The following is a 14,710-nucleotide window of genomic DNA, read 5'->3' as shown; positions in this document are numbered from 1 at the left end:
TCCTTCTACCTGCCTACGAGAGATTGTACGGCCATTCTGGGACACCCTGTATATAATACTGTATAAATATATTTATATATAATACGTTAAATATATCTATATATATAATATTCTCATTTTTACTCTTTTCTCTGTCACGTCAGAGTCGTCGCGCGCAAAATATCCTTGTGATTTTAGTTATATGGTGTTTCTCTTCTCCTTCTTACGGTACTTTAGTCACGTATTGTTTGTTTACTTCTCCTTGTCACGTGTTGGTTTTTCACTTCTCTATCTCACTATTTTTTTATTTTGATTTTCATGCGTTATTTCTGACCTCTCTAATGTGTATTATATGGTTTGTAAGATTTATATACTAACTGTCATTGCAGTGATAGGTTGTGTTTACTAGCACAACACGTTAAAATAAAAACAATAACAGCGTGCGCGTAGCGCGCGCTTGTGTTGTAGTAGTGTGTGTGAAAATCCTAATTTTATTTATTTATAATACTTTTAAATATACTATATATATAATATATATAGTAGAATACAGAAGTATAATACTTTTATTTTGCATTTGCGTTTATTTCAGATATCGCGCATATGATCAAGTCGTCGCGCCTTCGGAACTGTTCGGGCGCGCTCGATATCGATCATATATCGATCGAGATCAGTCAAGATGACAAAGTGAAACCTAATACGCGCTGCGTGCGTTTCGTTCTTTAATTTACTTTAATCGTTTTGTTTCTTCCTGCTCAATTATCAGAGGATCTTTTTCTTTTATATGTGTGCTGCATAAATGAGATAACTTTAACAATATATACGCCTCGAAAATTAGGGAGAGAAAGAAATTCATTCTTAGCCATCAGCAAAAGTGACGTTTCCTTGAAAGAACGATCCCTTATCCGAATACTTATTCTCGACTCGCGGGGAGAATCTCGCGGCAAGAAAATCCTTGCCCGATCTTGAAGTAAAATATGCATGTTCCTTAAAACTGCACAAGACAAAATTGAATTCGCTCTCATGATAGGGAAATTCCAAGCCGCTCTCGCTTGGCGCGAATTAACAGCTCTTGTACGCGGGCGAGATGAGACAGCTGGATCGAAAATTGGCGAAACTAATTACGAGCAGAGAGAGAGAGAGAGAGAGTGAGAGAGCGGCGAAAGGGGAGAGCGGCCGAGCGCGCTCAGAAGTAACGGTCGGTTACTGAAGGGAGTGGTCTCGTCTTTTTGTTGCAGGTGCGAGGGCGGTTGGCTTCAGTTGGAGGGCAGCGCTCGCGTCTGCGGTCTCAACCAACGCTTCGACCGGCCGGTCGTGCTCTTCTCGGACAAGCCAGTCGCGACTCTACATATGCAGTGAGTACATCGCTTTATTTCAGTTAGCGAGCAGTTTTTTGCGCTGCGACTTCGTTAAGCTAAAAGCAATAAGTTTCCCGCTCGAGCGACCGCCGCAATTACCATTAATTTCGTCCTCCGTTACAAACATCACGACGAAAGAATTTTCTGGTCCGCGCGCGTATATAAAACGCGCCGACTGTGATGGTGTATACGCGAAAGCGAATTAACGTACGTCGTAAACACGGGCTTGCAGTTCGAACGCATTATTTGTTTTTGCTCGCGCGAAACTTCCGCACGGCGATTATTTTCGTTCGCATCTTTTACCGATCCCGGAATTGCGCGCGGAAAGCACTTTTATGTTGGGAGAAAATTTTCAGAGTCCGTTAAATGAAAATATACGAACGACGTCGCACAGCGTGATCGTTTCTGGAAACGCGGCCAAAACTGTTAGAAATCGATATTTAACACACATCTTTTGCAAAGTATACTAGTCTTTTTTTTTACTGCGCGTTTTATAAATCTACGCGATGATTGTGTTCCGAATAAATGGCGGAGTATGTAAAGTCGATTTAATGTCAGTGCACGAGTTACCGTCGGTGCGCGTGGTGCCATCCAGATAGGAAGATGAAGACTCGGGACGGACGCGCGCTCGAGAGAGAATAGTGGGTAGAAATTCCAGCGGCATTACGAAATAGGAACACGTCCTGAGCTAAGTGCTTCTTACTATCCCGAGCTCGCTTTTGCCGTTCGAGTTACCCGAACACTCGTCACATGCCCGTACACATCGAATTTAACTCTTAAATACCATCAGACAGAGAGATATATTCGTTGAGATTGAAATCGCGCTCTTTCGAGTCTTTGCGCTCTCTCTCTCTCTCTCTCTTTCTCTTTTTAACAAACGTTGCTCAATCTGCCGACGCGTTATTTCATGTCGCTGTAAATCGAGCCGATCTCTCACGACGCGGGCTTAGAAAGAGCGAAGGAAACGTGCCGTGGAGTATTTACACGATTCTCACGCTTTATAAGAAGCGATTTCCATTATCAAGCGGTCTCGCTCCCGCTTTATCCGGCCGTTTGTACTTGAACGTCAACTCCTGCGGGGAGTTTAATTTAAATGCAAATTGATTTACCTTTGATAAAGTGTGAAATGGCGGTTTCTCTGTTTACCGCACGCAAAAGGTGAGAATTATTTTTTAAATTAACTTTCTTGGTCGAACGCGCGCGTATATTTAATCACGTTGAAACTACCGCAAAAGTAATAACGCGAAATTAATGGCCGTATTCATGGCCGATGTGCTTTGAAAGATTTCGCCAAGTAACTAATGGAACGCGAAGTAATTATTACGTCTAATTGTAATTATTATTATGTCTGACGAAATGAATTACATCGATTTGTAAGTACGTTTAATGAATAATCTTATATACTTTTGCAAAAGTATATTTAATGATCAATTTTGTAATTTTTTACGAAAGATGTAATATCAACGCTTTACGATTCGTTGGCTTTTTTTGCGTTAAATCGTGTAATTGGAGATTAATTTTTGAAACTAATTGCGTTACATCTCTCAATTTATATATCGCACTGATATTCACTTTTAATTGAAATCAAAGTAGCGGACAACATATACGAGCGATGTGTAAAATTCTCGGAAGTGCTTTGTGTGCACAAATCGGTACGATCCATTATGGCGGACGTTTGGAAAATCTGAATAATTGATTGGTACATATTGACAGGCGGGCCCTCACGGAAGTCGGTAAAACGATAGAAAAGTTGCAAATTCGCTCGTAGATAAATTCCCGCGCGGCACCATGGGTTGCCTCCATTATTTATGTTTCTTAATTGGCACGTCAAAGAAAAAAAATGGGAGCAAATTCCAGCGAAAGCTGGAATGCTGTCGAGACAATGAGAAGCTTCGTTACGAACTGCTCATTAAATATTTATGACAAAATCAGTTTGCGATATTTACGTCGTCGTTCAAGATCCGCGTAAAGTACTTAAAACATCAGCAGTTTTGCTACGCAACTCGTTTCTTTGATATCGCCGCGCGAAAAAGATGTTTTCTCTCTGCGATTCTATCTGCGTGTTCTCTCGTAAACGCTCGCAAAAAATTTGCAGACATTGAAGAGTATGTATTTGACAAATTAACACGTGGCAAATCTTGCTACCTATAGGATCGGAAAGGAGAGAGACGAGAGAGATGCACGGTTATATAAGTTTGTTTTCACGATTTGCCGCGCGCGCAAACTGAAAATCGAGGAATCGCCAGAGTAACATGGCGTAAAATTGAATTCCACCAGTCCGATTCTGGAAGTGATTTCATCGCCGAACATGATGTTCGATAAATTTATGGGGAAATCGCGTTTCTATCGCGAACGATTTTACGTTTCCATTAATTACGCCCCCGTGAATGTGATATAACCTGTAGATAAAGCACAATTGTTTGAAATATCGACGTAAAACTCGAGAACCGCAAAATCAAATATGCGTTTGCTATTCGCGTAAAATTATATAGTTTGTAATTGCGCAAAATCACCTTGATTGTCACCGACATATAGCGGGATTTTGTGCGATAGGGAACATTTATTACGTAACAATAGACGAGAGGATAGTTTGGTGGAAGAACTCGCTATCGAGAGAACCGGTAGCTTTTGACCCGGAAATGTCTCTTGCGTTATTACTCGGCACTTTCTCAGAGGGTAGACTCCGAAACGTGGCTTGGTCGGTATGAAATTTATATAAGTTGGGAAGTTGAGTGTAATGTGGCAAACCCGTCGCACGCGACTGGCATAAATGTGTCACAAAATGATTTATGGCTTTTAACTTCCACTTCCTACTCTTCCTTTCCTCTCCGATCACGAAAGTTTCTGTCTTTATGTGAAAAATACGGTAGAAAAGTTAACAACAAATAACAACTTGTAAATCATGCGATGTTTGTTTTGGTGAAAGGAGTGTCGCAACAATCAAGAAAAAGAAAATACAAAAATAGCTACGCGTTGTCAAATATACTTAGCAACTTATGTTATCTTTAATTATATTGTGTTTTTTTAATAATATTTTATTTGTTGTTGGTTAGACTTTGTATATATATATAAAGAACTGCTTTGTGATCGCTTCGTCATTTGAAGCGTTTTCTTTATGATGCTTTTTTTTTAAATAAATTTTTGTATTTAATTTGAATTTTTAATAATAATATTATTATATCGGCGCGTAAAACTATTAATATAGTTTTATGCGCCGATATAAAAACAGAACCCCGTTACAAAGTTATGTTCCGGTTAAATCGAGAACATATGGAAGAACATAAATGAGTAAAATCTACATGCACAAGTAAACATACAATAGATATATATTATGTACATGACGTGTGAAACATGTAGCGCGACGAATTATTTGCAAATTTATGGCTGAAAAATTTTTGGCACTGGTTAATTAGTTAAATTAAACGAGCCGCGACGAGAAAATTCTGTCGAATGGAATCTCGAAAGTACACAATGCCACATGCCGAAACGGGCGCATAATATTTTTTACGTGTCGTATGTCGCCCGTAAAGTAACGTATCCCGGTCGAATTCGAGGCAATAATCGGATTCCCGTGAAATTTCAACGCGCTCATTTCCATAACTACGTCCTTTTATGTCACCGTGAAACATTGAAATGGACTGAATTATTCAACCGATAATGCGCGGCTCATACATGGAATACGGGCGGAAACTTTGTCCGTTATGTTTCAACATATTGCATAATGCACTTTAAACTACGGTCATTGTCCACTCGGGATATAAACCGTAATAAGGTCAATATACGATCCTCGGTTTATCGTACAACGCCGAGTTTACGGGAAGTAAACTCGCGTAAAGCATTCTCGCGAGAAGTACGAGAATGCTGAAGCTTACGTTTTCTTCTCGACAAAAACGCGTCGACACGCGTCAGATTTCTTTGAAAAATATAATCTTTTTTTTTTTTCTTTCAAAATGCAACGTCAAACGGAAATAACAAAATATGCAATGGAAACATCGATAAAGCAATCGTCGGCGTGCTCGTAGCTCCGAGTAAAAATTTGTTTATCGCACATCAAACGAGCTTTCACCCGGCGCAAGAAACTCAGCTGTAAATTTACAGATCACGAGCTTGCTCTTCGTACTTTTTATCTTTGATTTCATAAACGCAATCAGCATCCAATTGGTCTGTTTACTTGTTACTTAAACACGACGACACAAGTGAAATTTCAAGAATCATTCTGAGAAGGTTTCTTAAAAGAGATGTTTGTTTTTTTTTTTTTTAATTCTATACTTGCGCATTCTCACTATAATACATATTATTTATTGTAGAAAACTTAGAGATTTCAAGATTTCACGCGAGAGCGCGCGTTAGTTTGCTCGTGTTTAAATTGACTGACTGACTTTGATCTATGCAATCCGAGTATTGTTTCTCTGACACGATGACGAATCGTATTACGGATCTTCCGTGACGCGGAAATAGATCGGGATAGCGAGTCATGTATATTCGATTACGGCTTACACAATCCGTTTGCCGGTCAGCGCTAAGATATGACACGTATATGTCAAACGCACTTACCGCGCGGGAGACGTGTACATCGTACATATATATACGTACGTCACACGTATCTCGAAACTTCAAACAAGCATCGTTTAATTTAACTCTAACATTTCATCGGAACAACAACAACGCGACGTGTATCCCGTTATTACGCGCTCGATAACTTCCTCTCGCGCGCAGTTGCGTCCGAGTATACAATTAGTCAATATTGATAATTTTCAGTCGTACCATTATTATAATTGGATAACAACACACTTCAGCATATTAACCGACGCGCGCGTAAGGATCGATGACTCTATTAGCGTCAATGTGGCCCGAGTGTGTGCGATAGATATTGGAACATGAAGAATGAAAATTGAATTATTCTTCGGCCGTGCTTAAAAGCGCTCGATTATTATTCATCTTTTATTTATTAAATAATCCGACGTATGACGTTGCGAGTTGTCATTAGTACAATATAATCATTCAGATACGATGTTGCATGTTTCGTATAACAAGAAAATCAAAATTAATTAACTTTATTTAACGGAATTTCTCATTGAATTTTGGATGATTCTCCCTAACGAGTTTACAGTTTAGTACATATTACGTTGACGTATTCTCTGTCTCTCTTTCTTTTTTTCTCCCTCTGTCTTTCTCTTCTTTTTCCTTTCAAAACTACTCCCAACAAAAGTTTGCAATCGTCGGTCTCTGTTTGCTAGCGCGAAAATGTTAAACTACAAAGCCGCGCGTCCCAATTTACTTCGACGACCGTTAAACCAGATACTCATTTCGACTTTGGTCGAAATTTCAGCTTGCCGTAAAGCTTCAACGACTTAAGAAGGCTTTCGAACTTCATGTTCGTCTTCTCCCGACAAAAAACGAAATTATATGTTTGTACAAGCAAGTAATGTATGCAACAACAAGAGGATTCGTAATTACAAACAATTGCGATCTCTTTAGTATTCACGAACTTTAATGCGAGATGTATTTTTTTTCTTTTTTTCCAACAATCTGCACATAATTAAACGAATGCTTTTCAATTTTTGCTTATACACTGCAACGATCCTTTCTTTTTTTCGTAGCTTTCAATTTACGTGCAAATTAATTTACTTTCGTTCAAAGTTGAGACGCTTTTATTCGCGATAAAAATTAATTTGTTAAATTAATAGCTGCAATTTTTCTCGTCTGTAATGACGTTGTTCGCGATGCCGTGCAACCGCATCAGGCCGTACTGCGACGTTCAATCACGTAACCGCAAGTTAATTTAGTTGCACGACCATCGAAAGACCAAAAGACGAAGTCTCTTTTCCGTGCTGGCGGCGTTTCCGACGACTTAAGCTCTGCTCCATACTGATTTTCGGTTCGTTTCACGCCGCTACGACAGTCATCCCGTCTCCAAACTTCCGCGGAAAACTTAGCCGCTCGCAATAAAGTCGATATCTCGACAAAAGGGAACGACCTCTGGCAACGGCATGCGATCTATTAGATGAATGAAAAGAAAGAAAAGGCTTTGCGCACAGGCGCTTCTTTTTTTTTTTTTTATATATAGAGTCCGCCGTATCATTTACCGATCTATTTCTCCGGATATAGGAGGCGTCCTTGTGGAAAAATGTCCCCGAGCGAGGAAATGGAGAGTTTGCGTGTTTATTTCGAAGTAGCTTCCTTAGCGCGCGCAGTTTCACGAAGCAGAACAATACGGTCTTATCAAAATATCATTTTCGCGAAAAGAATAATATTCGATAGATTGGAGCTTTATACGTCGGAAGAAGCTTTTCTTTTAGAAACTATTGACCGAATTGTTTTTGGGATACTATACGCGGCGAGCAAAAGAACGTAAGACGGAAGAAGCTCTCTCTCTCTCTCTCTCCTTTCTTCTTTTCCTCCCTCCTCCAATTTCTTTCGAACAATAAATCACGAGCGATGTGATGTTTCATGAAAAATATATTTTTCTGTTTTTCGCGAATTATTTCTGAAATTGAATTACATTAAGTGATATTTACGTTAGATATTGAACATGATATTACAGAGCAGGTAGTATTAAAATCATCTCGCCGAGCAAAGAGATCGAGACAAAGAAAAAAAATCAATAACAAAACAAAATTGCCGAAAGAAGCTTTGAGCAAAAAATTTGCGAGCGGGAAAATTTGTATGTCAAAATATATTAGTATTTGTTGGGAAAAGAAAGCAAGATAGATAAAAACACCACTTAGAAAAACGCGGGAAAAGCGAAGAACTTTCTTATCCTCTTAAAAAGCGGATGACACAGTCCGTACGTTACTTTCTGAATTGTTTAAATGCGTATTCAAACTTCTTTCTATCTCTCTATCTCTCTCTCTCTCTCTTTCTCTTTTGCTATGTAACTAGGTTATCATACATACCACATATATACGGACCTTAGAGAACTTGTCTCGAAATATTTGCGCAGATCTTATCCTACTTTGTTTTGGCAACAAGATACTTTCATTTTTTTGTTTTGTTGTTGGTGATCATACATTTTCCGCGGAATAGATTTGATTTAAAACATCTTCTCGCACATTCTTTTCGTTATTTTATTTAATTTGTTGTTATCATCGTTTCTTCTTATCTTCCGCAGCATATGCGATTGAAAGATATGAATTACACTTTTTTCAAGTGTAATTACTTAAGAGAGACATTGAGAGTATTTTCGGCAATCGTACTGTCGCAAAAACACCCGTTTCATGGTTCGATACAAGAAATTGGAGTGGCACGAATTTCTCCATCAGCCTAAGAAATGGAAAGATAGATCGCGCGTCGGACCTTTGACTGGGGAAAGCCTATCGTGTCTTAGCTGCGGGTAAGACAAAAAAGACGAGAAGAAAGAGACGTCTTCTATATCCGTCGAACTGTGCTCTCCATTTTGCGTGTAAGCCCACACTCTTTCATTTTATACCCTTGTCAGACTGTGCAAGACTCTCTGATTGAATGGATGCGGGTTTGTGTCTACATTTCTCGATTGTCAAAGCTTCGTCTTAAAGAAATTGCAAAACAATCGTCGATATATTTTAACACAAAAAGACGTTATTATTATTGTTGTTACAATAATAAATACAGTTATTTATCGCGAAATCTGATTTTCCAAACAAAACTTGGAAGATCAGCACGTTCAATAAACTGTACAAACATACAGGATTCATATTTTTCTCTATATATATATATATATCTCTCTCTCACGTAATTGTATCGTGAAAGTGGAATCGTTCACTTTCGCAAAAATAACATTTTCCAATAACGCGAAAGATATGATCTCGTCCTGCCCGAGACGCAAGATTCTATTTGCGACGAGTGAGTTAGCGTGCGAGGAATTGAACTGACGTATTCGATCCCGTTTAATCGCGAAGAAAAATTAGGTTCGTTATCTTTTCCCGGCGGAAAGTATCGATTAGCAGATTAGTCTTATCGAGCGCGCGGATGCGGATCCCCCTCGCGAAGCGCGTACGAAGACGGAAAGAAAGAGAATTCGAATCTGATTCCGGCAATCTGTCTATTCGAGTCGATCCTCGTTGTTCTCTCTTCTCTTCTCTCTCTCTCTCTCGCGAGATCGAGGGATACATTTTTTGAGATAATTTCTCGTCAGAAACTCCCTCGGGATAGCCGCGCGCGAGCGCGCGCCCGCTCATCGTTCTCGGCAAAGGGAAAAGAAAGAGGGAAAGGGAGGGGGGGTTAAGATAAGCTGCGCAATATCGGATTCGAATCCTGTACGTACGAGGCGTGGGACGAGAGCACCCTGGGGTACTTTCTGAGAGCCGAGTACAGCGAACCCACGCGATCTACACGTGCGCGATTTATTCGCCTCGGCGCAGGATGAATATTTTATTAACCCATTAGGATAAGTCAGCAATTTACGTTCGGCGGATCCGTTGCGATAAAGGAGACTCAAGGCTACGCGCTCGTTATATCTCGCGAAGGGGAAAGAGTGCTAATATTTTTTATATTATTCACCGACGAAGAGACACGTTTTTTTTTCAAGAGGCACGTGTAAGAAGAGCGCGATGAGAAATATATTTTCAAAAACTCCGCGAGAGTAACGCGAGTTAAACATTGTCGTCTTATTCAATATCCGTGTCAAAATAGAAACTATTTGTGCGCTGATTAAAATAATCGAGTTGACTGCGTTCGAGAGATTGAATTTTCCTAATAATTTCGACACTTTGCCGGGGGGAAGAGGAGAGGGAAAGGGGTGTCGATGTTATCGCGACAGAACACGTACCATTAGAAAGGTAGAACGCGATGTTATTCAACACCTAGTTGTGAAAATTACTCGCGCTATTCCGTAATAGCGTCGTCACTCTTCCGACTGTGAACATAAGGGAGAAGAGAACGGAAGGAAAGAGAAGAGAGAGAGAGAGAGAGAGAGAGAGAGAGAGAGAGAAATTGCGGAGAGAGGGATGAAGTGAATGTGGAGTGCGCGAATTACGGGACTATGGCGCTAATGTTAACGACACGCATTAGCAGTCTTGTTACGGATACCCGGCAATCTCGATGCACTTGCGCTTTTGTTGGGAACGATCTTGCTGATCTTAATCGTGCGGAACTGTTGAGCATTCTTTACACGTCAGAGCCGTCGCGCGCAAAATATCTTCGATTTGTTGCGAGTGCTCGAGCGTCGCGCCTCTAACGTTCTCTAAAAACCAATTCGACTGAATGCTAATTGTTTCTGAAAAGAATATCCCATAGAACGCGCGCGCGCGCGCACGCGTATCACAGAGATACATATGTAATCCCGGAAATATCGCTGATGTTTTAATTTATTCGTAACTCGTTTTTTTTTTATAACCCGTGATAATAGTGTTGCACAAATTGCGAACGATCCTTTTCTCTGTCATTCGCTCGTAATCTCTCTTTTGTGATGAGCGGATCAATATTTATTTAGATCTACACAAAATAGAAGATACCGCGCGCGCGAAATTCACACACGGTTAATCAGGAATTAACGTTTTATCGGATAAATTTTACATCGAGGGATGCGTAAAATTCGACAGTGGACGAATTGTATTATTTTCCCGATCGCTGGGCAATCAATAACGCGTCACGCGTATATCATTATCGTCAATGATATGATAAGCTTCCCGTCTGCGAAAGCGATTAACCGCATCGTTTCCATATTTCCGAAAGCAAACGCGGTCCTTTTGCTCGTCGATTGTCATCGCGTCGGTGTAACACCGCGCGTAATTGCTCATCATCGAAATTAGCTGCCGATAGTTTCTAACGATAAGAATCGAGCGTATTATATTTTCAAAACGATCGATCTTCGCGACCGGTGAATCGATAACAGTCGAATTCTGCGTGAACAAATCCTGCGGTGTCGTGTCCCGCTTATCGATCATCACGGCTAAATGGCTAATTGTTTGTTAAGTGCGAGACTTAGCGCAAACGGGACGGTATCTCGTTCGCACGTGGTTTAACCGCCGGTGTGTATCGCTCAGCCTCCCTACCGCTCGTGACCGATAATCCTTATTATCTTATTATCACGACGCTTTGCTGTGGATCCTTTTGAGATTTGCATATATATTTGCATATATGTTGAAAGATCACTTATTAATGTACCTTGGGGTATTTTTATTTTCATCAAAAAAAAAATAAATAAATAATAAAAAAAAAAAACGCTGCGTTATTCAAAAGTTTATGTACCTACTATGACATCGAGCATCGTCGAAACTTTTCTCGCCGAAAACGAGAGTTTTAGAGAGAAAGAGCATCACTCGTTTGTCACGCGTAATCTTCCTATTCGCTCCGCGAATTAAAAGCGAATCAGCTCCTCTTACCCGTTTCTCTTTGCCGAATGCAAATCGGCCGAATTTCTCTTGGAGGCGTGATAAAACCCCGCAACGCCCGAACGCAGTAACGATCGAGCGGGTGCGGGGGAAACACAGGGGTGATCACGACGAGTCGAGAAAGTGTAAAACGTTTCGATCGGGTGAGGCCTGTGTTTCTGGCGAAACTAGGCGAATTTCCAACGCTCGCAATCGACGAGTTGCAAGCGCAAGGCAGAAAATTGCATCGCGGGTACGTGGACCGACGTCGAGTTTCTCCTCTCTCTCTCTCTCGTTCGCTCCTCCTCCGTAGATAGAGAACGTGGAAGTTGAAATTTCCGAAAGCGAATGTCAGTTAAGCTAACGAACGAACCAGAGTTAAAAATAGACCGCGGGGCGAAAAATAGTCGCGAAAATGACACGCCTTGCGTGCGACGCGTGACGTTGTAATTTTGGGCGAATATTAATCCGTGAAACACGTCACTTTTCGCGATCGAGAGGAGAGGGAGATAACTTTTCGGCATAGTTTTCCTTTTGAGTTGCGCATCGCATCGACTCGAAAGCGCGGTAAGTAAAATATATATATATGAAGCTTCGGTATATTCGGTAATATAATATAATTGTACCTTTTGTAGCCTTTTGCGCCGAGATCTAACACGCGGCACAACTGTTATATTAACTTTGACAGCAACACGTTCGCCTGTTTTGATCCTCTTATCCCAAAAACTAATTTCCCCTTTTGACACGCGGTGTTGCCTAAACATGTTTCGCCTTTGACCTCCTCTCGCCTTTTGACCTCCCCTTTTCACGAGATGTTCCATCTCCGCACGTACACAGACTGCAGCGATTACCATTTTCAAACGCTTACTCGCTTTCAGCTCTTCCTCGTCCACCGACCCAATTTCTCTCTGACGAGTTTCTTTGGCTTTTCTTTTCCTCTCTTTCGTTTAATTAAGCTGCGAACATTAAGCAGTTGAAAGTTCTCATTTGTTATTCGCTTTACGTCGGAAAACCTGCATCCGCTTCTCGGTGTAACATTCCAAAAACTGTCTGACAGTCAAGGAGCTAACTCCATTTTACCTATTGCGGTAGTTTCACGCGATATAAAACAGTTACGTATGCACGCGAGGAGACGGAATATGCATTCGTGTGTGTGAATATTTTTTAACGTACACACAAAAAAGTAATTTTAATAATTTTTAATTTAATTTGGTCCTCTGACGTAAAATAGAAATTTTATAATACATTATTGAATACATTTATAATACATTTATAATACATTATAGTAATTTTACATCAAATAAATTAATTAATAAAATCTACTTTTCCAAATAATAATAATTAATATCTCTGTGATAATGTTTTATTTGCAAAATTACACAACAATTTCTGGTTATTTAAATTATGTCTGAATACACCAAGGAACATTATACGTATCAGATTCAAATTTGTTATCGTATAATTATTAATTATCAAAGCTTAACAAATTACACGTTGATGCGAATATATTTTCCAGAAGCAATCTTCTCTGTTTGGGTCTGCACCGGTCAGAAAACAGACAGGTTAATTCGTTCGTAATCTCGTCGAAAACTTCAATAAACTGCTCCGCGAGCAACAAAAAGCGCGTTTCGAAAATTAATGCGTTGCAGTCACGCACTTTCGGCATTGATCGCGTCTCGGCGAATTGGATTTACGAATCGCGAGCAATTTGGCGTTCACCTGTCGGCCGCTTTTCATCGGCAGAACTGCATTTGCGTGTCGCGTGACGGTTCGCTCCCACACACGTATACACTTGACGTATAATCATGTCTCGCGCTGAGCGCGCGGCGCCGGAGTTATCGGCGTTAACGAGCCATAAGGCCCAGCCTGGCGTACTTGTTAATCGCGCGCACAGCTTTAGAGGTCGCAGTCTCGATTCGGATTAACGAGCTTCGCGCGGTAAACTTCATCAGCGTCACCGTATTACTACCACTCTCACGACGATTCCGTCCGTGCGTTTGCTCGGCAGATATTTGATCTCCGCGCGGTCGAGTTCGACACCATCGTCGCTGCCGGCGATTCGGAACCACGATTAGCAACCCCTTCTCTTCCTTCTCTGATATACACTCCGAACGGCGAACTAATAAACGCGACATCGATAGTTCGGAATGTGTGTACATACCTATATACGTTATACAGAGCGTTGCCGCACGTACATACAAATGGACGAACTCGCCGGAACTTCCCGGAGCGATCCGATGTTCACGGCGACATTTCATTCGCGACGCGGGGGTGGGACACGCGTGTGCTACGTGTGCGTGCGGTGAACCTGGCACGGTGGTTCAATTGGACATCGGGCCCGAAGCGGGTAATCGGAAAGCCGAGATTATTGAAATTTCCAGAATTCACTTCCGTATAGGTAATCACGCTCGTCCGGAGAATATTTCGCCAGAGATCTATGAAACGCTAGCAAACGCCGGGAAATTGCTGACTCTCTCTCTCTTTGTTCTCTCTTTCTTTTTGTGATATTCCGTTTTCACGGACGCTATTTGTTGGAGTATATATAGAACCTGATGAGATAGTAATTAGACGAGTTGCTTCAGTCAGTGTGACGTGTCAATATGTTCGTGAGAGAGTTGAGTGAAAATATTTTTCTAAGAAAACTTCTTTGATCGTTTTTCGTTTCTAATTTCAAAGTGCCTTTGCGGAACTCTTTTAGAAAGTTCTCTATTTTTTTTTTTTTAAGAATAAACATTATAATAAACATTATATTAAATGTTATTTACAATAAAAATATATTGTTGTAATGTGTTTGGCACGACGCAATTTTCAACAGCAAGATTTTCAACCACGTAATGTGCAACGCGCAGTAAACAGGCATTAACTGGCGTCATTGTTGCGCGGCGGTGTCGCAGTATAGAACGCGAGCGGGATTCGCTTGATGATAACTCGGACTTAAGACGGTCCAAAACTCGCGGAAATCCGTTTCCAGTCCCGAAGCAAAACCGCAGTGTTCTCCAAGACGCTGCCGCGTTGGCGAAGCTGGATAGCGTTATGGTCTGATGATCACGACTTTATGCAAGTTCCCTAGCATCTTGTAAACACTTA

General features: G+C 40.8%; 1 protein-coding gene across 6 annotated transcripts in view; it reads left to right on the top strand.

Annotated features, from left to right (window-relative positions):
* The window catches only part of LOC109863569, a 240,012-nt gene that overhangs the window by 125,547 nt on the left and 99,755 nt on the right, over nucleotides 1-14,710 (top strand). For all 6 annotated transcript variants that reach the window (XM_020443880.1, XM_020443870.1, XM_020443861.1 and 3 more), the window contains one exon: nucleotides 1,215-1,331. In XM_020443880.1, coding sequence (XP_020299469.1) covers nucleotides 1,215-1,331 — 117 coding nt within the window. The remainder of the gene's footprint in view (nucleotides 1-1,214; nucleotides 1,332-14,710) is intronic.

This window comes from Pseudomyrmex gracilis, unplaced genomic scaffold, assembly GCF_002006095.1.
Source record: "Pseudomyrmex gracilis isolate BER0280 unplaced genomic scaffold, ASM200609v1 scaffold_0, whole genome shotgun sequence".
In the NCBI taxonomy this organism is placed as follows: domain Eukaryota; kingdom Metazoa; phylum Arthropoda; class Insecta; order Hymenoptera; family Formicidae; genus Pseudomyrmex; species Pseudomyrmex gracilis.
The sequence above is the reverse complement of the archived record's forward strand: the minus strand, read 5'-3'. Positions and strand labels throughout refer to the sequence as shown.